Source organism: Mytilus trossulus, chromosome 9, assembly GCF_036588685.1.
Source record: "Mytilus trossulus isolate FHL-02 chromosome 9, PNRI_Mtr1.1.1.hap1, whole genome shotgun sequence".
NCBI classification, from domain to species: Eukaryota; Metazoa; Mollusca; class Bivalvia; order Mytilida; family Mytilidae; genus Mytilus; species Mytilus trossulus.
In genome coordinates this window covers 18,377,641-18,404,447 of record NC_086381.1, presented here as the reverse complement: position 1 = coordinate 18,404,447, position 26,807 = coordinate 18,377,641, and the positions used below count along the sequence as shown (strand labels likewise).

The window sequence follows — 26,807 nt, the reverse complement described above, 5'->3', positions numbered from 1 at the left end:
CTTAATTACAATTTCAAATGATGTCATCACTGTACCATCCGTCGTTTAATAGCTCCATCGTGAGACATTGATGCTGTGACCTCCGTTATCATGTAGCTTCACTTATTATGTTCGACAAAAAAATGAACTAAATAGTCAATTTGTTGCTGCCCAAATGCATATATTTTGGTAGAAACCCTTTTGATCTGGAGAATTTAACAATGTGGTTTTCTGTATTTTCTGGTTGACTAGCAGCTTTTGTGCTCTATGTTAGGAATACAAGTTTTTTGCCTGCGAATAGCACAACATTTGTCATCGATATGATCCAGGAAGGACAGTCTTGTACTTCATGTGCAAACTTTATATACCATATATTTATTTAATAGCCATGAACAGCTGATTTCAAACCATATGTTTTTGAGGCCGAATACATAGATTTATGACGTATTGGAACATCAAAGTAAGGGCAAAAGATTATATTTTTAGCCCATTTAAATTTATTTAAAAAGAGGAGGTATGGTAATGTGTCGTGTTTATCTGTTTCAAATTAGTCACTGGGTACTTAGCGAAAAGTGAATAATTCAAAAATAAGTTGTGATTATATACGCTTATGTGTATAAGTATTAACATGGTAATCAGAAAAATATATTTAAGGAACTACAAGCTAAATACATAGTAATACATTATGGCCATAGCTATATCTAAAACCGGTGTCATTTAAGAAATCTTTGTTGGCTGCTTTTTATACCAATTTTGATACGTGTATAAATTAATGGAGATGTGGGTTAAAAATCATTTTGTTCGATCTATGTTGCAGATGAATCGTTTCTGACAACAGATCTTATGAACTTGAGCCAAATAGATTTTATTTCTAAGTATGTCGCTGAAATAGACAGTTTATCGAAGAAGGAATTATTTGGTGGCTATGATATGCAAACACAGGGTAAAAGTCCAACTGACATTCAGCATGTTCAGGTAGAGATATACACATATCAATATATTGCATAGTCAATTCTATAACGTCTAGTAATTAAATAAAACCGACAACAAAAGTATACCCATGAAACCTAACCCTTTCCATTGCATAGCGTATACGTATATCAATTCATAAGAAACGATCGTTTTACATTATACGGATTATATCAGTTTCAAATTATTCAGAATTAGCAATTGCAATCAAAAATTATATACTACAATTTATGGTCACCACCATACGTTGATTGACAGATATGATGTGTGTTTATTTTATCTCTAAAAGAGGAAGACTTGAATATACGTAGTCCAAATAATAGTAATCAAAAGTTCCAGGATTATAATTTAGTACGACAGCCCCGCGTATCGTCTACATAAGACTCATCAGTGACGCTCATACAATATAGTTATGAAACCAAACAAGAACAAAGTTGAAAAGCAGTGATGATCCAAATTCCAAAAAGTTGTGCTAAATACGGCCAAGGTAATCTCTTCCTGGGACAAGAAAATCCTAAAGTTTTCGAAAAATTCAAAGTTTAGTAAACAGGAAATTTATAAAAATGACCACATCATTGATATTCATGTCAACACCGAAGTGCTAATTACTGGGCTGGTGATACCCTCGAGGACGAAACGTTCACCAGCAGTGTCATCGCCCCAGTGGTGTAAATAATTTAGTACGCCAGACGCGCGTTTCGTCTACATAAGACTAATTAGTGACGCTCATAATAAAGTACAAAGTGAAGAGAATTGCGGATCCAGAATCCCAAAATGTTGTGCCAAATACGGCTAAGGTAATCTATTCCTTGGACAAGAAAATCCTTAGTTATGACGTCTCGAACGGATATTTTTTGTTGTTGATTTGACAGCACCATGTGACTTCATAACGCTGAAGCAATTTTTTTGTGGGGATGGACTGTGAAGGAGATGTATCTCGCACCTTTAAGAACTAATTTAGCAATAAAAGTTTAATTAACGACTAGAAATGTGTGCATGTACACAAATTTGTATATTCTATGGGTTTGTTTGTGTTAAAATATTTCAAATAATTTCCCAAATTAATGATAAAATAATTTGCAATTCGATCCGATGCTGACGATAATATTCTCCGGTTTTTTTTTAAGTTAAACTTATTTCACTTTAGGAGAGTATAAAATAAATTGCAACTTTGTTGCAACTAATTCAGTAGAATTTGACCCGTTTTCTAGAATGTTTGATTTATTTTATCTGGCCGGATATTCAGGTCCGTCGAATTTACCGAGTTTAGTGGAGAATCCAGCTTGACGTTTATATATAGCATTAAATTATTTCTCAAAATCCAATTGAAAAATAGTTCGACGTTATGACGTCACAGGATGGCGTCAAAGCTTAAAGCTTATAAAAATAAATAGCCTTTCAAGGACAAATAGTCATTAGTCTATGGACTAGTGATATACGGTCATGAAATCTGGACATACCAGAAAGTTCGTTTTATCTGAAAATTTAACGATTTTTTTTTACCCTTTTGTGATACATAGTTGTTCTTAGTGAGAATAAAACATGGCGAATCATAACTGCATAGCAGAAGGCAACAACACTATCGTTAGAAAGTAATTGTGTCTATAAATTTCTGGTATATACAACGGTTAACTTTCTGTTAGGTATTAATAGCTCTGACAATGACGAGATATACCATCTTAAGCAGATGATTGTCCATGCCTTTTTTGATCTTGTAACCTTGTTTAGATCTTCGATGTCCTTCTTTCCTGGCCAAAGTGAGTTTGGTTAGAGGCGTCAACGACGGCAAAAAAAACATAAGGCTTGATATATATTCATCAAGGATTAATAGGTTTGTTCAAAAGAGGCTTTCCATCTGATGAGTTGAGCCTTTTTCAACTGATTTTTATATTTCGTTCTTATATTTTACTGTTATAAATACCACTTTCCCAGGTAAGGGGAGGGTTGAGATCCCGCTAATATGTTTAACCCGTCCACAGTATTTATGTATGTGCCTGTCCCAAGTCAGGAGCCTGTAATTCAGTGGTTTTCGTTTGTTTATTTTTTTATATAAATAAGGCCGTTAGATTTCTCGTTTGAATTGTTTTACATTGTCTTATCGAGGCCTTTCACAGATGACTATGCGGTATGGGCTTTGCTCATTGTTGAAGGCCGTACGGTGATATGTAGTTGTTCCTATCTATGTCATTTTGGTCTCTTGTGGAAAGTTGTCTCATTGGCAATCATACCACCTCTTCTTTTTTATATGTAATGTGTCGGGATTATTCATCGCTCCTCCAAATGTTTGGAATCACATCAAAAGTAATGTATGAATTAATTTGTTTTGTTTTCAGCATACATTTGTAAATGCTTTTCTTGGGAAAAGAACAGATATAATCAAACAAATACTAAGCAGCAACGAACATTTTGCATTATCTAAACAACAATTCACAGCATTATGTCAGGAGGTAATTATGTTTTAAGGTACACTTCAATTACGTATAAAACAAACGACCGATTATCACTTTTAGGTCAACAAATTAAAAAAAAATCAAACTAAAGTAAGTCAAACTATGTATTAAGATAAACGGTAATGCTACAGTCTGTACAGTACCATGACCATCAAAAGACAGCAGATTCACTACTGATCCATGCTTGTTTCGATCGCAAAATTCCATCTTCTCAATTTAAATTTACATAGGAATTATTTGATAATTTAGAATGCTTTTGTTTTTTCACAGAGCCGAAGAAAAAATTTCAAAGGGTTACAATTACTTCATAACACAGTTAATTTAATCATTATATATGATTTAATCATACTATTTCTCCTTATTTTATAATGATGACCAATAAACAAACGTGTCATCTTTCTTTAACATTTTGAACTTAATTTTGATTTTTTACTAGACCATTGATAGGGGAAAATAAAAGGGGGCAAAATGTGTCAACATTTGCAAGCTTATTTTGTTTGTTCATTATGTTAAATATATTGCTGTGGTTCCAACCATTTATATTGTAGGTAGTGAAGTCACCAATAAGCACACCAGCAGGCAATGACAAGAACGGATTTAAATTACTTGAGGTACGTACTTTTCTGACTTCCAGTATTCTGAATGATAAATAACTTAAACTTGAATTACAGTGTATACTGTGTAATATAATACATACAGGTTTATAGCCAAGGGAAAATGAAAGATAACAAGAATGTGTCCAAAGTACACGGATGCCCCACTCGCACAATCATTTTCCATGTTCAATGGACCGGGAAAATGGGTAAAATAATTTATTTGGCTTGAAAATTAAAAAGATGATGATATCATAAGGAACATATGTACTAAGTTTCAAGTGGATTGGACTTCAGCTTCATCAAAAACTACCTTGACCAAAAACTTTATTGACCTGAAGCGGGACGAACGGTACGACGAACGAACAGACGGACGGACGGACGCACAGACCGGAAAACATAATGCCCCTCTACTATCGTAGGTGGGGCATAAAAAACAATCGAAGAGCAACCATGAAAAGTCATTATTTTTCAATTTTGTTGTTCTTCCTCGACACTGTTTTTGTTTTACTATAAATGTTCAACATGTGAATATATCATTGAAACAGTCTATAAATAAACCAATAAATTGGCAAACTTGTTCTTCACAGTAAAAGGGGACGAGAATGATAGATTCTTGAATAAAGGATTTTAAGCATAAACTGTTCAAAATAAATACAAACAAATCATACGTTACCGGCTTTCAAAGCCTACCATTTACAGTTCAAAATATAGGTGGGAAAGGGCTTATGGGTGACAGTTTTAAACAACAATATTTAATTTGTGATGTTGTAATGCAATTGTCAATAAAAGATTTGACTGATGTTTGCACATTTCAGTAAACAAACGACGCTCGAAACCAATAACGACATCTTACATTAAAACACAGACAATAATGATGACTTTGTAATATAACTCTCTACAGCCACGTGGGATTAAACATGTTAAATCATTGATTATATAACCGAAAAACAATATATATATGTAATTTGCACAAAGTTCACAATAAGACTTTTACCATCAAACTGAAATGATACAGTTACACGAACGTGTGGTATGTTCAAAATTGTATTCATTGTATTATGAAGCATATCATCCTTATGGTTTAGTTTAAAAGATTAAAAAATTAAAATATTTGCAAACAATTACACTAGCAAACTTCCACTTTTGTAATTCCAGAATGTTCACCCAGATGCGGTTTCATATTTGGCAAATGGCAAAGGAAAAGGTTTTAAAGACACACAAGATGCCATAAGGAGCATATCAAATAAACTCATTCAAGGTGAGTGTTAAAAGTAGCCATGCATGTCCATATGTATAAAACAATAATATTTAGTTTTCTTTTAATTTGCTGATAAGAAAGTTAATATTAATACCAATAAAAACCACATTTAAAGATCTAATTTCAGTGTTGACATTGTAAGTTTACTTAAAGAATTGATAAAAAAAAAGAAGGTGATTTCCCGTTTTAGATAAGTTTTGGTTACAGTTACATTAAACTTCATAACCAAATTTTCTATGAAAGAATTTTATAAAGGTTTTAAGCGATTTATTGAAACAAAATCCCTTGGCTATTAATTTAACAAAAATACATAAACTATCTTCGTATAAATCAAAAACGTCACAACAGATACTTGAATAGTGAAAATGAACAATAGGTAACGAACAATCGTCCCTTTTGTCGTTAATATAAGTATGAAGTTTCCCATGTAAAATCGAAATATCTAAATCTAGGAAAGGAAAGTGATTATCGTCTACATATTTTTATTTATTTAAAGTAGATTCCTTTGGGTAAACTTTGGCAGTATTTGTAGATAATTGTAAATTATTTAACGATATTTAAAACATATCATCAAGATAACGACGAGTGTTGTTGAATGTATCAATTCAATGCATTTGAGACAGGCCTTCACTGTGTTGGGTCATACACCTCATAACAGCACAAAAACAAGTGTGTTATAAAATGAGTCCAATGTGTGCCCATATGAATATCTACAACCAACAACTTCGATAAAAATTCGTTGTCAAAACGTACAGGAATATTATCAAGGAGAAAATTAACAGCCTCAGTTATCTCATCACACCTCCAGTAGGTATATCTAGCACATGCACCTTTCTCATTAGAGAAGAAGGCTTTAAGTGAGTTTCAGCAAATGTATTTGGATTCAGATTTACCACTGAATTAAATAGGAAAACTGATGTTTGATAAGATTGTGTGAAAGTGTGTAAAGCGTAGAAAAAATCAAACTGTCAACAGAATCAAATGGTTCATCAAAAGCACGCAATTCATCTAGAACATCCAAAGATTTCTTTACATCCCAAAACAGTTAACTCCACTTTTATCCTATATTTTATCACAAAAGTTTACGAAACATTCAGTGATAGTAGTTTAGGAAATAGTTAAAATCACATAAAAATAGTTGCAGAACATTTACTATAGGCCGATATATAACAATATTATACTGTTTTTTTATGTACCATGTTTTTACCTTTTTGTTTTCTATTAACAAACTGCCGTATGGAAAATAAGTAAATATATAATGCGTATGCTACTATTTTTATATAAAAAAGCATTGTGTATTATTTCTGAAAGAAGATTTGTAACCCCTAACGGTTGTATAAAAACCATTCTAACATGACGTCCTTCAAACGCTTTGAGTACACACACGTGGTAAAATATGAATATATTTCATGGGCTGTTCCCATTGTACCCCCACGTCATATGTTTTTTAATGAATGAGGAACCCGACGTCATAGAACGATGACGTAAGAATATAAGCATTTTACGAGAAAATTCACGCTTGTGAATCCGAAAATCATCACAACATGCAAAACGTAAACAAACGATGATAAAATGTGTTATAAGCTAATTTTTTATACATGTTAGACATATAAGTAAATTATCATTTAAATTCATCCAAAACTATCTAAATACGTTATTTTAAATAGTTAAAACATTTCACTAATTAAGTTTGCTCCGTTATTTTACGTCAATTTAATAGTGCGTTTATTTATGAGAACGGCAAATCTTTGCCTCCACCTAGAGCGCTTTGATCCAAACGAATTGCCGTATTTGTCCTATTAGAATCGAAATAATTCATGGGGGCTTGAATATATCTAGATTTTACCACGGGTTGTCCCTTTATGCCGATATTTTACCCCTCGCTAACGCTCAGGGTAAAATATTTGTCATAAAGGGCCAACCCGTGGTAAAATCACGATATAATAAATCGATTTGATAGAAGTTATAGCAAAGAAAGATATAGATGTGAAATTTTTCTTAAGCACTAGAGAGTTGTTTTAGAATCAACAAATGGTTAATGCCACTACGTGAGTAAACAGTTTCACGGTATAACTGACAGCATTTTTTGGAAAATCTAAATACCAATTAGTTGTAGTACCGATGTAGATGAGGAAGGACACTGTTTGGCGTGCGTTGGTATTTATACATCCCACCATTTTGTCATCGTCCTATGGTCCTTTCTAAACCCTTGTCTTTTATTTGTTGTGTGCTCATGTACTTTGATTAAGATTTTTAAACAATATTTTTCTGTTGTACCCCAATTTTTGACATTTCTTCTTAGTATTGTGTTTATTCTGCTCACATTTATATGTTGACAATATTATAAAGATTTTAAAGAACAATATAAATTACGATGTATAACATACACGATAACCAGAGACTTTAAGTGCAGGTCAAACGAGAATCGCAATGTTTAGGAATACAGTTACGGATATTGATATTTTTGGTTACTTATAGCAGCGACAATTTATCTTCCTCAGTCACCTATATCAACGCGTTATTTTAATTCCTAATTTCTCCGTTCAGCGTTAGAAATGAGGAAAAACCCTGAGTATTTCAGTTTCAAATTTAGCAATTCGAAAAAGGGAAACGAAATACAGAAGAATAAAAAATAATTATTACAAACCTACAAAAAACATAATGAAACATCGTTCAACATCTTAGGATATATGTGTAACTGCAGTTACGGAATTCACATTTACACCAGTAATCATTGTAAGAAAAATATTTGGTGTATGCTTATGCACAAAAAGGATCAGCATGTATTTGCAACTAACGCAATCGACTGTTTAGTGCATTTGTCTATTACTTAAGAGTTAACAGATATCCTGAAGTTCTATTTCATGGAAAACGAGTAAACAAGATACATACAATACCAAATTATGCACATTTATTAAACTTTATCTAATAAAGAACCACTTTCCTTTATTTTCTTTCATTTGGGTACTTCTGCCTGTGAAGTTGTGAACGGTTGAGTTATATCGATAATTTGTTAAAGTTGAATCTTCATTTTTAGGACTCTGTTTTTCAAAACTTGGATTGGTAACTTGCTGCAGAAAGTCCAAGAAGTCTGATGAAGAGGCACTGGTGCACTTACCGGAGAAAATTCCTGTCATTGAGTCGCTGAGAGTTGCTATTATGGGTAACGATGTTCAACTAGCAGCTGAATTGTGGAGCAACAGTGATAATCCAATGCGTAAGATTTTATTCTTTGCTTGTCGACTTTCATTTTTGGCAATATTTCAATACAAAACATATCTTCTAGACAATTTCTGTTAATATTAATTTAGTATAAATTTATTGCAGTGTGAGACGTTCCTATCATTGAGTTATAAAGAGTCGCCTTTGTTTTCAAAATTTCTTAAAAGGTACATGTTTAGTACCTTTTAAAAATATGCCAACAAATCTTATACATAAAACCCATTGCTTGAACATATAGAATGTGCATTTAAAGCAAAGGTCAATATCTAGAATATAGTGTTTACCATTAATCTTGACTTAAATTTAAATGTCAAAAAGCAAGGTCATCATTTGGATGAAAATTCTCTTCTGTGGACCAATGACCTCAAATCAAGAGACCTGCGGTCTCAATCACTTATGGTTGAACAGTGTCAGTTTCAAAAGTGTATAACATGTTCGTGTTCATATACTTGAACATATAAGATACATCTTGCAAGAAAAAACACGTTGGAAAAAAATATAAATCAAAAACGAATAGTTACATGTAAAAAAACAAACGAAGGTCTTTCCAAATTTACTTCAAGGTAAAAAAAAAATGTTAATCAAAATTGGTATGTCTGGTGTCTCATATTGATTAAAAAAAAGTAAAACATCTTTTGTTCAATTTTGGTAGAAAATCGTCTGGTGACACAAAAAAACATATTTTAGCTAATCCAATGATATAGTGTACTATTTACTTTTGTTTGAAATAACTTGCAACTTAGGGTTTGAAAACATTCATTTTCTATAATATCTATTTTTTCATACTGATTCTAAACCAATGTGGTTTTATGTACGTACTATTCATTGTATTCGGTGTAAATGGCTATTTTCGGTTAATTTAGGATCAATTTAGAACAAAACCGGATATAGGTCTACCAACATCATGCAAAATACCCTGCAGCTTACCAATGCATAAATATGAACTTATAGCAAAGTTCAGACACTACAAGGTCAAAATATTCTAATTTTGATTTTATAGTGATTCACATTGCTCACATTTTGTTTCAATAAATATGGTTCATGTTCCCTGAATGGAAGGTTAACCAAATAAACGTCATCAGCTGTGGGCAAAATCCCTATTCTGATTGTGATGCATTTGTCAACTGCTAAACAGTATCACTGTTGTTCTACGCTCCCTATATGGAACGTTATCCAAAAAAACCAATCGGATATGGGCAAATTCCCTTTTCTGATTGAAAATTATTAAACCAATTAAGTTTTTTGTGACAATAATGGTCTACGCTCCCATAAGTTCGTTATCCACATTAAAATAATCAGGGCTTGTCAAAACACATATTCTGATTACAATATATAGTGATGTGTGTACAGACTGCAAATTGTAAACAATCGACTCATCCAAACTTTTCACTTGACCAGTTTCGTAGATTGCTCTAAACAGTTAAAAATCTGGTCAGCGTGGAAGAAGAAATAAACATCAGTTTATTTTTTAAAAACCTAGCACTCACGTAACATGTTCGATTTTGATAGTTAAATTTTGCCTTTTCTCGGACCCGATTTAATGTTTGAAAAATGGCACCTAAACAAATGTCATTTTCTAGGTCGTCGTAGTTCCAGACTCCTAAACTGTAAAATTGACGAAACGTGCATATCAGAAACTTGACGGAAGTGCTGTATTCACATTTAATAAATCGTAAAACGATATTTAAAGATCTCTTCCGACTGAACAAAACCGGATATAGGTCTACCAATCTCATGCAAAATACCCTGCAGCTTAGTCATGTATAAATATGAACTTATAGCAAAGGTCAGACACTACAAGGTCAAATGTGTCTATGACCCTGAACTCTATTTTATAATCAAAAAGCAAATACCTTTATTTTATGACCCTAGGTCAATTTTCAATATGATCGAATAGTTATATCGATGCTAATACAGTGGGTGTTTTAAAGTTATGGGTGCTTTATTCTTAAAATAAATATATGAGAAACGTCTTTCGAAAAAAAATCTTGTTGCAAAAAAAAGGTAGAGGAAGAAAAAAAAGTAATTATCAGAACAAAATCAAAATGTCATTCTCCATACAGTAAGAAGACTAGATAACTATGATAATCAGAACAGAATGAATGAAAAGTCCGTGCACAGCAACATTTAAAGGCTTTATAATAATCAGAACAAAATCAAAAGGTTTTTCTTCGTTAATTGAAATGCATTCAACTGTAATGTTGTCCACCCCTATGTAAACATTTGAATTACATTTGAGTAACATTGTTTTAACGTTGTAGCCAACGGAATCTAAGTTTAGAAAATATATTAACTGTGTTTCTGGGTTGAAAAAAAAGATAAATTATGTTACGCCTTTTAAAAAAGCCTTTAGTTTGCTTCTGTTTTTCTTTTCGAACATCACTTTAGTCTCTTGTAACACGTAACATCTCAAACAAAAACAAACAAAACCCGGAAATTGATTTTAAGCCGACAATATCTCTCAATATATTCACAGTAAGAGTCTGCCTTCGTTGTTCAAACGAAAAATTATCAGACACACAATAATTTCTTTCTTAAAATTCCAATACAGAGAACAAGCGAGTTCCGCTACAGACGTCAAAAGGTCGTTCCATTATGCAGTCGGTATAATAAAACAGAAGTTGCTTTAAAAATTGTCGAATTTACAGTTTAATCATAAATTTATATTGATACGCAAAATGCGTTTCAGTAAAAAAAAAAAAAAAAAAATAAACTTATTTGTGTCAAATATTTAGTTACAGCTCTTGTCTCAAACGTTTACCTCTCTGCTATGGCAGATAAAGCAGAACAGCTGTTTGAGGAAACACTTCAAGCTGATATTTTATCACATTCTAGGTAAAACTAATATATATTTGTTTAGAAAAATATACCGAAATATTCCTTCATCGAAGGAATCAGTTCAAAGATCGAAAGGCCAAGTTAAATTTCAAAGTATATATAAAATATTGAGATATGGTCTGATTGCCAATAAATCAACTACAGCATGTATCTATCAGAGTGCAAAAGGAGTGAATGCAAGCAATTATAGGCCACTGTACGGTCTTCATCAACAAACACAAATTATAAAACATGTAGTCGGCGATTAAAGGTCCTGACATGAAAATGTGAAAAAAAATTAAAGGAGAAAACTGATAAACCAATTCATTTCAAAACAATTTACGAAAAACAATTATGTTAAACATGAACGAACGAACGACAACCACTGAATTACAAGCTCCTAACGTAGAACAGACACTTACAGAAGTGGAAGGCGTAAATAATATCCCTATAAATACAAATTTGTTGTAGATCTGATATTGTTTTTACATTTATAAATGTTTACTTAATTAATTATATTATTGAGATAAGATCAGTATCAAACTTCTATAGTTCGGTTATAAAAGTTCGTTCATAACTGTGATCCCTAAGCATATCATCATATTGTCTAGATCAGACCTCACAACCATGCTCAATTTTCGCAGTATTCATCATGAGCATGAATCAACTATAGTATTATTTCTTAAACATAATTCACGTTACTTTATTTAAATGCTTTAGAGCTTTTTTTTAATTTTTAGAAAATTTACCTCGCGTGCTGTAAAACTTTTAGACAAATTGTTTATTCACAAGGAAACAATGGCTACTAAAGCTCTTGACTATGTTTCCGAAGTGTGGGATCATAAAGAAAGTCCTTTACATTTCGGACATCAATTCAACATGGAAGAATTTATATCTCATCCATCTGCGCAGAAAGATGCCAGCAAACGGATGTACCCTTACGTCAACGAGGAAGACACTACAGTTACTATGAACAAACCAACAGATGGAAGTACTTCAAAGAATGTGAAAAGTCGGGAATGTTTGCCATATATAAAGGTTTTAATATATTCAAAATACTAGCATGTGTTTTATAATAACAAATCATGCATGATAACAGATAACATTACTAATAAAGTACCAGTAAACATTACAATATGGATATAGATATAGGAAAATGTAGTGTGAGTGCCAATGATACATCTATCCATTCAAATAACAATTTATAAAAGTAAACCATTATATAATTATATATACGTATTACATGAAGTTCAGAGCTCAAATTAATATATACACTTAATTACGAAAACTCGAATACAATGGGTTTGTTCTAGTTTTCATTATTTTTTTACAAATTACGAATGACATCACAAACATATATATTTTTTCCGTACTTTTCCGACATTTCCAGAATAACAAAGTAGAACTAGCATTTTGAAATTTGAAATGCTTAAATGTTGTATTAAATTTGATTGCTTAGACTGCACACAATCAATTGCAACAGCGTCTGAAAGTCTGAAAAGTCTTACTATTTTTTATTTGCAGTAAATTCCGTCGATTAGAACTTGAACATACGAATTATCGTTTCAGACTAAAATCTTGATACTCATGTCAGAGAATTTTTTTTTCTGAACAAAGTGCTTATATCGATAAACACTGTTTGACTACTATTTGATGTTTTATATTAGATACAACCAGGAAGGGGCTGTCCTAAATGGTGGTGTCTGGTTTATACAAAGATGTTATGGTTGATGCAACATCACATGATAGGAGGCACTCTTTCAATTATTTGACCTTATTTTGAGGAGAAAAATATGATTGATGAGCATTAATTCTTATGTTGTACTATTATACCACTGTCCCAGGTTAGAGGGAGGGTTGGGATCCCGCTAACATGTTTAACCCAACCACATTATTTATGTATGTGCCTGTCCCAAGTCAGGAGCCTGTAATTCAGTGGTTGTCGTTTGTTTATGTGTTACATATTTGTTTTTCGTTCATTTTTTTACATTAATAAGGCCGTTAGTTTTCTCGCTTGAATTGTTTTACATTGTCTTATCGGGGCCTTTTATAGCTGACGATATGCTGTATGGGCTTAGCTCATTGTTGAAGGCCGTACGATGACCTATAATTGTTAATGTTTGTGTCATTTTGGTCTTTTGTGGATAGTTGTCTCATTGGCAATCATACCACATCTTCTTTTTTATATTATCCAATAACAGTCAATGTCATTTTGGTATAAAATACATATATATTTTAGGACCATCTTCACCTAGATTCAGCATGGACATTAATAAAAGCACCTGTTACAAAGCTTTCTTTCCACGTCGTAAGTTCATATTATCTTAATTTGAAAATAATGAAACCACCAAATGCACATATTAAAGGGAATTCTGACTAGCAACAACATATAATGATTCGTTTTGATACTGAAATACAAATCTAGCCATGAAGTGAAATGTGTTTTTACCATCGATTGTTTCAGCATTTAAGTCTATATGTTCTGCTGCTTCCTGTATAATAAGACTACCTTTTCTAAATACAGCAATACCATTAGATACATAGGACATGTCTTGGATTTTGTCTATTTCCAAATTTGCTAGTCCGATATCTTTGTATCTCAGAAATGGATGCACAAAAAAATGTAAGAGTTTGGATTTTCAATTAATTTTTTAGAGCCAAACTCATGGTGTAATTGTAATGCCGAAGCAAGACGAAATGGGGTTATCAGGTTTATGCAGTTTGTCGACAAGAAGTTTAGAAACATAACTACAATCTTTAAATGAGCATCAGAATAACGAGGAGGTCCATATCATATTCATTGAACTATAATGCAAAGATAAAATCCTCAAAAAAACACTGACTTGCAATGGCTTCGAAACTTTACAATAGGAAGTTTAAAACATTTTAATTCGGAAAATCATGAAATTATCAATGTCATCTAAATTTACAAATATTGTAGCCACTTCTTTTAGTACAAAGTGTGTTTTCGCTAAACTGAATGAAAATGGACAAAATTTAGAAACAAAATAAGGAATTCTAGTTTTACATTATGAATAAACAGTTAAACTCTGTACACAAGGCAAAATCATGTCAAAAGACCAAAATACAGTATCAAAATTCAATTGTTTTCCAATCTTGAAATTTGAAAAAAAAATCCAAGTTTTTGTCTTTCCATTTTATAAGAGAAAATGCACCGCATGAAATGTCTACGGCCGGGCAAAAAAGTTAGCTTAGGTATTGGATTTGCAAAAATATCATTTTTAGCCTGCAGGTATGTCGGTCTTTAAATTCGTAAACTAAGCACCCTTTTCTTGATCTGTCACTCTACTATTACATATATCACGTGTATTTTCATAATTTTCATTTGGAACAATTCCACTTAATTTCAAAATTATTAGTTAAGATATATTATGTTTCAATTAATAGTAATCCATGTGTAATGAAAACACATTTAATAAAAAGAAAGAACAAAGTACATCAACACACAACGTAAGCAAATCAACCAGGAACAACAGCCTGATGTAGGAATATTGAACAGGCCAACTACAACAGACAAAACATGATCCAGAAAAGTTGACTTATGATGTTGTTTGATACAATCAGATGCATATGATCATCGAGAAATAATTCATTGGTTTCCTATCTAGAACCATTTATCGTTTAACTAAAAAAACACGAAAAATAACATTCACAGTGCAGCTACCAAAACGGTAACCGGTAACTTGAACAAGGATATACCAAAGTTTAAGATAACATAACGAATAAAGCAGACTTAATGATTGGGATGAAAATCAGATATATCACACCTAACAGGTTTTGTGAAGTCTCGTTATTAAATATAATTAAAATAGAGAGTACTTTTTATAAGCTATTAGTCAGTAGATTTTAACAAAATCCTCAGACCATTGAAAGAAAGAAATTTTCTGAATTAGTGAATATATCATTCCAACACAAGCACGATGTTCTCTTTCCTTCTAGTATTTATTTACGTATAGAAGCAAGTATGTTCAACACATCCTTCTAATGTTTTGCTTAGTTAAACATTGTTGAATTTGGAATTTCTTTTACCATTTTATGTTTGAAACTTGTGCTTATTCTTATGAATAAATTCAAACATTTAGGATTCATTCGTCACAGTGCATAAAAACATAACTTTCACTATACATATACAATTAAGAATGATCAAATTATCATAATCTTACGATTTAAAAAAAAATTATGAATACATAACAATACTTTTGATTATTCAGATATTTTTTGTTACGGCTTTAGTTATGTTCAGCTTTTTTCTCACCCGTGACTTAAAAACCGAGATTTCGATATTAGAAGGGATGATATTCTTTTATATGTGTGGCGATTTATTGGAGGAGCTATGGAGTATGGTGAGTCAATTTCATTTCCTTAAATGTTCTACCTAAATAAACGAAGAATTGGTATTAGTGCCAATGAGACAATATTCCATTAAAGTCACAATTTGCATAAGTAATACGTACGCAATCAACACGGAGCCTTGACTAACTTCGAACAACAAGCTGTTAAGGGATTGTAATGTCAAGTTTGTGAAACTTGCGTATATAGAATTCATAAATTGGAATAAAAAAAAGTGTAAGGCTGGCGGGAAAAGGTAATAATTTGCATTGTTAACAGGTACAATTTAGCTTCCAACAGTTCTAAAGTTTGTTTGGTCTTTGTTGGCCAGTTGTTTATTTTCATTCATCATACATCTCCTTCTAATTTCAATTAATTAAATTTAAGCAACTACTGATGAATATAATCTTTTCAATAACAAAGAGGTAATTGCCTCCGAGAACAAATCGAAAAACAAACGATGACAAATTAATCTCATTAAAAAAAAGTACGATTGCCTTTTATTTCTAACGTCTACTTTATTTGAGCTATGTTGAAAAGTTGTATCATTGCAGTCAAAAGACATCTACATTGTACTAAAAGAGAAAAATCGAGGTAGTTCTAGCTATCCTGCAATAATATTAGTTGTACACTATAGAAGTTAAGACTTCAAAATTGCTGAAAAGTGTAGGCCATTTGTTTTGAAACATAAAAGATTATGTCGTAATCAAATGCTAAAAAAAATATCAAACATATATACCATGATTTTGTGTTGACATTTTCTTTCTTATAAAATCGTTACAGATTCGACCTGAAGATTGTTCCTGGTCTTTTCAAAGAGTATTGCTGCATTTGTTTGATATGTGGAACATTTTGGATTTTGTATGCTTCATTTTATACATCGTCGGCTTTGGATTACACTATTATTATCCTGATTTGCTTTTGCATACTAGACGAATCTACAGCGTGGCTTTGTTCATAATGTTTCTACGCTTGTTAAACTTATTACTTTTGATCAAACGATTTGGTATTATCATTATAATGATCAAAGAAATGGTGAGTTGTTCAAATTTAAAAAAACAAAACATCTTTTTTTTTTTACATTAAATCGTTTAATCAGTATTCAAAACACGGTTAAGTGTTGTTTTGGTGTAAGGACACATGCATATTGTTGTTTTTGCAACAAATATATCTCTGTTATTCTTTTTCGTCAGTTTGGTCCCTGGTTTAGGTACACTTCACATTTTGTTTTATGCATATAAACTGCATATTCAAATAATAATTCCATTTTGATTTTAATCAAATTTATATTCTTATTATTTAACGAATATAATCATGATAAAGTTATTGGTTGTGTTTGATAAAATGGTAATGAAGAGACCATATCAAAGGTTAAAATATTGTCAAAATAATATGTTCTATCCATTTACAAGAAGAAGAAAAATAATATAATCATTGATTGGATGTGTCATTCCATTGCATGAGTATTAACAATGAGCGGTTTGTCTTATTTATTGGCAGATTGGTGGTAACATAACAATGAAAGACAACCATTAAATAAAAATCACAACAATTGTTAGAGGAGCTATTTCCGGATCTGTAAAGATTAATAGTTCATGCTGCACTAGAAGAACCTGCAGTTTATATTACATGTAAGAGCATTAAACATGAAATTTTTGGCAATTATATGTTCTTTGTATTCTAGCTTGTGGATCTCGGTGAATATTTAGTGATTCTTATCATACTGATGTTCGCCTCTGGTATAGTTTACCACGCAAATATTTACCCAAATCACACAGTTACAGCGTTTCCAAGAGACATACAGAACTGGCAAATTTGGTCAATCCTAAAAATACCTTACTGGCAGGTCTACGGAGAGTTGTATTTGGATGTTCTAGAAGGTTTGCTAAATATATAAGATATACCTATTTCACTAATACAGGTACATATAACCCTTCTGATTCTAAGACATATTTGTATTGAATAACCATGAGAAGTCTACAAAGATGGATCAATAGATTGGTAATGAAAAGTTTAATCTGGATTGCTTGCAGTGACAGTTAGGTACTAATCTAATACCAACTTGAAATCGTTAACTCTATGGTGTTCAACTGGTCTTGTTACACATAATAGCTTGTGTTTATTATTTTGTACATTGCAAACATAGCGATTCCTATCCGTAAGGTTTACATTCTTTTTTTTTTCATTGTACATAATGCAATTTTTACAAAGGAGCATACACATGTTTTGTTGAAACCCATCCAGTATAGACAACTCAACTCAATATTATATGTGTACTGCTGTGAACAGATAGCAATATTAATTTATAAAATACGAATTCAGATAGGCCTATTTGGGTAATAGTAATATATTATAACATCCCATTTTTCATATCGGCCCTAGTATCATTCAACTTCTCCCATGTCATCCTAAAATGGTATTTGAGGGCTTATATATGGCTCGAAATCATAAGATATTGATCACAAATTGCACATATGATTAAAATAATAGCAATACTTTTGATCATTTTGTCTGATAAGATCGTGCATTTGTTGTCATTTACTAAAATAACTTTGTTATTATGAAGCTTTCTAATTGTGTTCAAAACTAATTTAAAGTCATTGAATGTCAAGTCAGATTTTCTTAAATTATTGGGTTTATTTATGTAATGATTTTGCTGTCAGTTTAATAGATGTTCCTCGTCCGTCATTGATGTTAGAAACCATTATGAAGTCATAACAGGGCACAATAACATGATGTTTGATCCGTGCAGAAATATGACTATGGCAAATTTGTTATTATTGTATTTGCAAAATCCGATGTTTTCTAAAAACAAATGTGATAAAGTTGAATGTGTAATAATAACAGAATCAGAATCAGAATAATTTATTATAGTGTCACAAAACACAATGAATACATAATTACATAATATGCAATTAAAAATTATTAAATATTACAATCAAAATATTGGTACCCAGCCAAATCACTAATAACATTAGATGTATGTTTCACTATAATACGTTATTCTGATTGGCTAACTGCACATCACATGTTATTCCTTAAGCAATTGTATTACTCAATAAAACTTTTCATGCATGATCACACGAGGTCCCACAAAAAAGTGCACAGGTGAATTAAATAAAAAACTGGATAAAATTCGTGTTTTCATGATCCTAGCTACAAAATTTAATTATAAGTATTGAATGCTATTTTTTGTAACTTCATAGGTTGTAAAGCGTTGATCGTGCGCACATTTTTAGAATTGAACTTCGGTCAATGCTTTTAAACCCCAATGAATTTACAAAAAGAAGCATTCAATTCTTAATTAAAAGATTTCATTTTATCTTAGCATTTTAACTATCGAGAGTTCTTTTTAGATTGGATTATACATATTGTATTAGATGTTGGTATAACCAATAACACTGAAAATAAAACTGGTATTGGTAAATTCAAATATATTCAATTAGAATTAACTCCAACTGCTTAAAAGTGGCTACCATACAGTTCATCTCTGTATGCTCATTCAATTTTCTCCACAAAAAATTGTCATACTTGAGTTTCAAATGATGCAAGTGACATTTACAATTTTTTTTTGAAGAGCTTCTTACTCTATTCTGCTTCTTTTATACATTTATGCCTGGTTCTAGTGTCACATATAAGTATTTAGCTGACAGTTTAATGTACCTATTTAAGTTCTGGCATCTATGACGAGTTTGTTTTAAATATTTTATTTAATCTTTAATGTTAAATACTTTTTAAAATGTTTATTTTCCAGTTTTCATGATTTCAATTACTTAAATTCAATACAAAATATGGACTAAGAAGGACGATTTTTCGTTTTATTTTATAAATGTATCCGGTCCGGTCAAAATAATATCCAGGCGCAAAACATTTCGTTTGATACAAAATGTTCAAATAAAAAAAATGATCACTTGACAGAGATTGTATGATTGAACTAAGTTTTGTGAAATTTAGCTTCAGATGATACTGGATGCACAACTAATAGTACATTATGGATGAACGATCCGTCCTTAAACAGATGCCCGACATCTGACTGGCTTCCCCCAGTAATCGCTGCTACTTATATGATGTTAACGAACTGGTTGCTGCTGAATATAGTTATCGCAATGTTTAGGTGAGAATACTTATGGTTAAATCGGGTAATATGTCTTTTTTCTTGTAGCTTTTATTTCGTTTGAAAGTATGCAGCTAAAAAATTATTCGATATTATTTGATGGGTGAAAACTGTTAACGCAAATAAAAACTTTCAAACCTTGCTGTGTCCAGTTGTGTTTAAGATCCTATTTTTACCAGACAATGCTCAGATGATATTTTAAAGTTAAATTGGGGTGTGTCTACATTTATACTATACTAGTATTTGAAAATTAACAAAAAAAAAATAAACGTTAGCATCGTAAAACAAATTTTTGTTACTTTTATGTGGAATGCCTAATAAATACCGGCTTATATAAAGAAACTTGGAAAAATTACATTAACACAACGTTGCAACACTGTAAAATATAAAGCTTTTTGGCATGTATTTTGATATGTCAATCTAGTTCACACTGAAATTAAAATACTTAAAAAAGGTAGACTCCAAACATAAACTAATTATGAAGGTTTAATAACTCATTTCTAGTTTTTATTGTTTATTTTTTTTGGTTTTACATTTTGTACTGTTTTCCACACTATTTGTTAAAATTAACCCTCATTTAGATAATCGTTTGTTTCGACAAATTATAGATTTTAATTCTGCGACAACTTAAAATATAAAAAAGAAGGCGATTTTTATTTCAACATTCGAAACTGTGATAAATTATCAAGTATATATGTCTGTTATCAGGGAGTATGATGAGTAATAAATCATTAATACAAACAAGTTCTGTACAAATTTACATTAATACCAAATTTATTATCAAAGAGATGATTTTTAGATGGTGAGGTTCCCTTGTTCTTATGGTGTTCATATGTTCATTTTATATTTTGATTACATATATTTTTTTATTTTAGTGCACGATTTGATTTGATAAAGACAAAATCCAGTCAGAAATGGCGTTACCATCGACACTCAGTTGTGATTGAATACGAACATAAGATACCTTCCCCTCTGAACATTCCGTTTCGAGTTCTCATTATTCTCTTTTATGTTATGTGTTATCTTCCTTTCTACTTATGCAATGAGTATTCAGAGGAAACCATTCGAGGTAACATTGAATTGTTTTTAACATTTGTGTCTTTCATTAACTTATCATATGTTTTATAAGCTTTGGATTTCAAATATTTTGGCCTCGAGCATCACTGAAGAGACATGTATTGTCGAAATGCACATCTGGTGCAAGAAAATTGGTACCGTTAATTTTATTAATACCACTGGGTCGATGCCTCTGCTGGTGGACTATTAGTCCCCGAAGGTATCACCAGCCCAGTAGCCAGTACTTCGGTACTGGCATGAAAATACGAATTCTTTGTGTTATTAAAATTTGCTGCTACAAAGTATAAGAAATTATTATAAATTAAGGAATGTATCTCCCTCATGCAAAGCTCTGATTCCTTTCACGAATTCGGCTATACTGTTTGGACCTTTTGGATTATAGCTCTTCATCTTTTATATAAGCTTTGGATTTCAAATATTTTGGCCACAAGCATCACTGAAGAGTATTGTCGAAATGTGCATCTGGTGCATGAAAATTGGTACCGTTAATTTTATTATTTAATCTAAGTATCTTGTTAATGTTGTCTCATTAAATAGCTTAAACCTTTTTTTGAAAATTTCAAATGTATCGTTCGGTAATCATACATCGTCTTTCATAGAAAAAAGAACCAAAATATACATATGTGTAAAAGCAATTGCATCAATGCTTCCCGGTTATGGGTTGTGGTATAGCGGATTGGCGGGTTTAGGATGTGGTATCATTTATATCTACGAACTACAAGGGAATGATTTAATCAATGATTTTCAAATTTCAATAATATTGTTGTTATTGATGCCTTTTCAATAGATATAGGAAGATATGGTATGAGTACCAATGAGACAACTCTCCGTGTAAATAACAATTTATAAAAGTAAACCATTATAGGTCAATGCGCGGTCTTCAACACGGAGCCTTGGCTCACACCGTACAACAAGCTATTGAAAACCATTCAAACGGGAAAACAAACGGTTTAATCTATATAAAAAACCGAGAAACGAGAAACACGTATAAATTACATAAACAAACGACAACTACTATACATCAGATTCCTGACTTAGGACAGGTGCATAATTTTTATTGGTAAATCGTTGAAAAAATGATCTTCAAGTTGAAGTTTCAATGTTTGTTTTTGTTCTTACTGAGATTGTGACACAGTGATGACTGTAGTACTCCTAATAAGACAATTTCATCTATAATGTCAGTTTTTGTCATGCATCGTTGTTAATATAAAGGAATTTGATGCGACTGTCATACAAGTGAGAGGTGTAATGCTATAAAACCAGGTTCAATTCTCCATGTTTGAAAAATGCTTGTACCAAGTCAGGAATATGAGAGTTATTTTCCATTCGTTTGATGTGTTCTATCATTTGATTTTGACATTAATCAGTGACTTTCCGTTGTACATTTATCTCAGGGTTCAGTATTTTTGTGATTTTACTATTTATATGTGGTCATACAATGTAGGTAATGTTCGATGTTGACGATTTCTTATTTTTCCCTTCAGAAGTTATGTACTTTGAATGATTGGAAAGTTGCACTGTGAATCGTTTTCGTGCAATAACTTGAGAATCAATGAGTGTTGATATGTCGTTAATACTTACATAGTAAAGTCAATTTGAATCTTCACTATTATTACACTTGACTTTAGAACTCGACCCGTAATTGATTGGAAAAAAACTTGATGTTGTTTCCATGCATATAAGTAATCAATACCTTGTGAATCGTGCAAACACTGTTTTTCAAATTTTAAAATGCTGCTTCTCATATTAAATTGAGGTGAGAATTAGTATTGATATTATACAAATATAGCCTTTGTATGAGGTCGATACAAGGATTTATTGACCTGAAAGAAGTATATTGACTGAGGACGAAGTCCGAGGTCGATATACTTCTTTGGGTCGATATATCCTGTATTGACCTTATACAAAGGCTATATTTGTTATATTATTAATTTCCGACCATGTTTGTTTTAAAATCGTCATTTAGGTTTGTTGGAACTTTATAGATATTACATTATCTCCTTGAAAATAACAACGTATTAGTTGTTATTTCATTTAACTTTTTTTTTTTTTTTACATCTTATGTATCTGAAGATATTCTTCGTCAAATAATCGATCACAGATATCATTTGTTTCAAAACGTTAAACAATATCCTGAAATTCATTACATGACGTCTCAAAGTATATCGGTTTTTAGATATTCTAAAAATAACCGTGCAATATGCTTTTTGCCGGTCAATATGCTTTTTGCTATCCGCCGTTTTCTCTCTACCTTCGAAAATATAGTTTAGCATGTGACTATCCCTAAACGAATCAAAATTGTTAAAATATACAAATTAATAATATTAATATAAATCAATACAAATTCTCACCTCAATTTAATATCAGAAGCAACATAAGATGTCCAAAAAAAAGGACTATACCGTGTGATGCGTTTTCAGATTCATCACTCGACAACTTCCTGTTTACCGAACACTTGCATATTTTTACACTATTAATATTATCCACTTGCGGCGGGGGTATCATCAGTGAGCAGTAGCTCGCAGTTTCACTTGTTTTTAATGTGTAAATGATAAATTCTCTGAGTCTTATGTATTTGAGTAATCAGTAAATAAATAAAACGATTGTTTTTTTAGGTCATGATATTGATGAAATGCTACAGCGGCAGCGAGAATTTGCTCGAGTCATTATAGAGGAAGAAAAGGACGATGGACTCATTTAGTAACATGTAGAATAAGAATTTTCGAAAAGGGTTTCTTTGTCTTAGTTGTTCATTTGTTGAATTGAACAGTATTAGTATTTATTTTACATTATACTCCGCTTTTTTACGTGTTGATAAGTTGTTAGATTGTGTTATTATTGCATCTACATTTGGTTAACAATTTTCAGGGGACATCAGTATAATAAAGATTCAACCTATATTGAAAAACTCTGAGCGAATGCAATTTAAGACTCTTAGGGTGAAAATAATTTTTGAAGGAGGGGGAGGCGGTCTATTTAAAAAAAATCATACATTAATGTATATGTTTGGGATAAGTTGTATGCTCGAGTATTAAATAAAAGAAGAACCTACAATATCTTAAAATGTATATACTTATTCACGATGTTGGTATACAAAATTCATTATTCTTAGCAGGTAGACAACAGAATTCAACGTAACAAAAGCTTCGAATATTCTGTTACAAGGATATTTCGCTTTTAAAAAAATGCATACTGCATACATTAGGGAAAAAAACAGGGAAAAGTAAATGTTTGTAAATGAAAATGCTTACATTCCAGGAAAGAAAGAAAAAATCTTTTTATAACGATCTAAAGGTTTATGTAAATGTTCCCATATTTTTCAATGTCCAACGAATGAATCTTTGTAAGAGCGATTGTACCATTTTATCATTATTCAAATACGTTTAATTAGATCATTTTAAAGTGAAATCGTTTTAATTTCATTTCTAACTCCTTATAACATTAGTGTTTTATACCTTTTTATAGATTACTATGATATATTTATCCTTAATGACATGCATAGTTTATTTGGCTTTTTATACTATTTTGATTTGAGCGTCACTGATGAGTCTTATGTAGACGAAACGCGCGTCTGGCGTATAAAATTATAATCCTGGTACATTTGATAACTAATTAACCTGTTTTATTTAAATCTTTTATGTTGCATTATAAATTTTACCGGCAATTTAGTTCTCATGTCATACATGTACACATATGTATACTTCCTTTAATAAACGATTTTTTTTCAATTTATTACAAGTGTGTGTCAAAATTTATTTATACTGTGACTCTTTTCATCGATAAGAAAAGATATTACAATGGAAAGAGTAATTAGTCAATTGGTTGTTCTAGCTTGAGAAAGGAAGAACAAACCACATGCAAACGCTAAAAACGCATAGATAACAACACCAATATTTAAAATGGAAACATTAAATGTAAGTATCTATACATATTTCGGTTGAACGATATCCTTCTTCAGTACTCGCACCCGCAAAGTGGAAAGGGATTAATTTAAGTTGTAAAACTTGTTTCCCAATCCACTATAAAAAAAATATGTTTAAACTAAACCTTCTTCAGTATGATATTGATGTAAAATGGATCATTTCAATGCTTAGTTTATCATCTGACCGGACCATGTGTTTTGGACTATATCAGATATGCATTACTCATAAACATGTTTAACCCTGTCGCATTTTTGTGCCTTTAACAAGTCAGGAGCCTCTAGCCTTTGTTAGTCTTGTATTTTTTTAAATTTTAGTTTCTTGTGTACAATTTGGAGTTAAGTATGGCGTTCATTATCACTGAACCAGTATATATTTGTTTAGGGACCAGCTGAATTTCTCGCTACATTGAAGACCTGTTGGTGACCTTCTACTGTTGTCTTTTCTATGGTCGGGTTGTTGTCTCTTTGACACGTTCCCCATTTCCAATCTCAATTTTATTAAAAAAAACTTATTGCCAAAAAAAACAAAATAAATAAAGAACTGTCCATTAGACATATTAGATTTAACAAAATTTCAGTCGGCAGTGAAAGAGAGTCTTCAGAAATACGGCGAATCTGGTTACTGGCGTAGTAGTATTAACCATATGTGGGTTCTAGAAATCTCTAAGGAACTTCTGTTTCATGTTAAATCTTGATATTTTTTCTGAAATACGTTCCATCAAAACTTTTCATTTTTAACCCTGTAGTAGTTCTAGTATATAGTAAACAGACTACTTACCTGTCATTTACAAACATCCAAACAATCATAGCAAGCAATTTGATCAATGGTTTGCTTTGCATATATTTATAGAAGAGCTGTAAATTCTAAAAAAAAAACATTCTTGTTGTCGTAGATGGTTAAATCCTCAACAAAATCACAATAACTTTGTTGGAACAAATAAATGTTTTAAATCAAATTTTCGTGGACTTTTTAACGTCCGCCCTGACGAGGCATGTTAGCTGTTCGTATGCTGTTGCACCTGGCGCACGGAAACTTTCACATTTCCATCTTCTTTTCTGAAATATTTTTCCCAGCTCATATTTGACAGGATTATATCTTTGGTTATCTTGCTTGCTGAACATAAAAGTCATTTGGTAAAATTTGGTCGAGTAATTTCAGAAATAGATCTTTTGGTAAATGCGGACGCCAGGACAAAACATGAACCTCACACGACCCCTCGACACAGGTGAGCTTATTTATGATCTTATAGCGATTCTGGTTGATAACCAGTTGAAATTAAGCCAGTTTTTTGTGTGTGTAGATTTGTATTGTTTTAAACTGTTATGACATTTTAAAGTTAAATGTAGGTGTTTAATCTAAGAATTTCTTTTTTAAACTTATATACTTGTTTTATACTCAATTGTAAGTATGAAGCTACGAGATATTTTAATTTTTGAAATTGAAGGCACAATTAACAAAGCAAACGGTAGTTTCAAATACTTTTAAATAGATTTTCAAGGATAATGTACCCTTGTGTTGATCCCATGCTAAACATAACAAAAATCTCTGTACAAAGGTATCTCGTCTTCATTCTCTGCCATATTCTAGTCTGCCTTTTCATAAAATAGTGAATTTTTTTTTAGTGTTCTATCGAACTTTCGAAAAGAAATACCTGATAACCGTTCAGACAAAAAAAATATGATGAAAAAATCTTACAGATACAGCAAGTGATTTTTAATAGCTATAAGATACATTTTTCTTTTAAAATACAACTTTTAAATCTTAAACGAACGTTCCAGTAAATACTTGGATTCAATTTCTTCACCAACAATACGTCCATACTAAAAACTATAACTATCTATCCCATGCACACTAGCAGCTTGCCGATACAAAGTAACAATGAACAATAAACAATTTTATATACACAAAAATATAATTATAACACAGCCTGCTCTCCTAATAGAACAATCTGTCCTATACGACAGTGCGGGCTGGTACAGTATGTCACTACCAGACAGTGTGGGCTGGTACAACTTGTCATCTGAGTGGGACAGTCTGTCACTAACAACGAAG

At 31.5% G+C, this 26,807-nt stretch overlaps 1 protein-coding gene across 1 annotated transcript; it reads left to right on the top strand.

Annotated features, from left to right (window-relative positions):
- The first annotated feature begins 299 nt into the window (after positions 1 to 299).
- Positions 300 to 24,446, top strand: LOC134684354 (transient receptor potential cation channel subfamily M member 3-like). The gene is made up of 15 exons (XM_063543641.1): positions 300 to 321; positions 797 to 954; positions 3,282 to 3,395; positions 3,947 to 4,009; positions 5,150 to 5,252; positions 8,290 to 8,469; positions 11,210 to 11,309; positions 12,032 to 12,329; positions 13,531 to 13,599; positions 15,524 to 15,655; positions 16,425 to 16,676; positions 17,326 to 17,521; positions 19,596 to 19,755; positions 20,631 to 20,824; positions 23,448 to 24,446. The coding sequence occupies exons 1-15, from the start codon at positions 300 to 302 to the stop codon at positions 23,531 to 23,533; spliced, it is 2,127 nt and encodes a 708-aa protein (XP_063399711.1). The 3' UTR covers positions 23,534 to 24,446.
- Positions 24,447 to 26,807: the final 2,361 nt, after the last annotated feature.

Excerpts from the sequence above, each read along its gene's own strand:
- LOC134684354 (XM_063543641.1), top strand. The coding sequence starts at position 300 with ATGATCCAGGAAGGACAGTCTT. Across the intron at positions 13,600-15,523 it reads CAAAGCTTTCTTTCCACGTC|ATATTTTTTGTTACGGCTTT; the intron begins GTAAGTTCATAT and ends TTGATTATTCAG. Across the intron at positions 20,825-23,447 it reads TTCAGAGGAAACCATTCGAG|GTCATGATATTGATGAAATG; the intron begins GTAACATTGAAT and ends TTGTTTTTTTAG.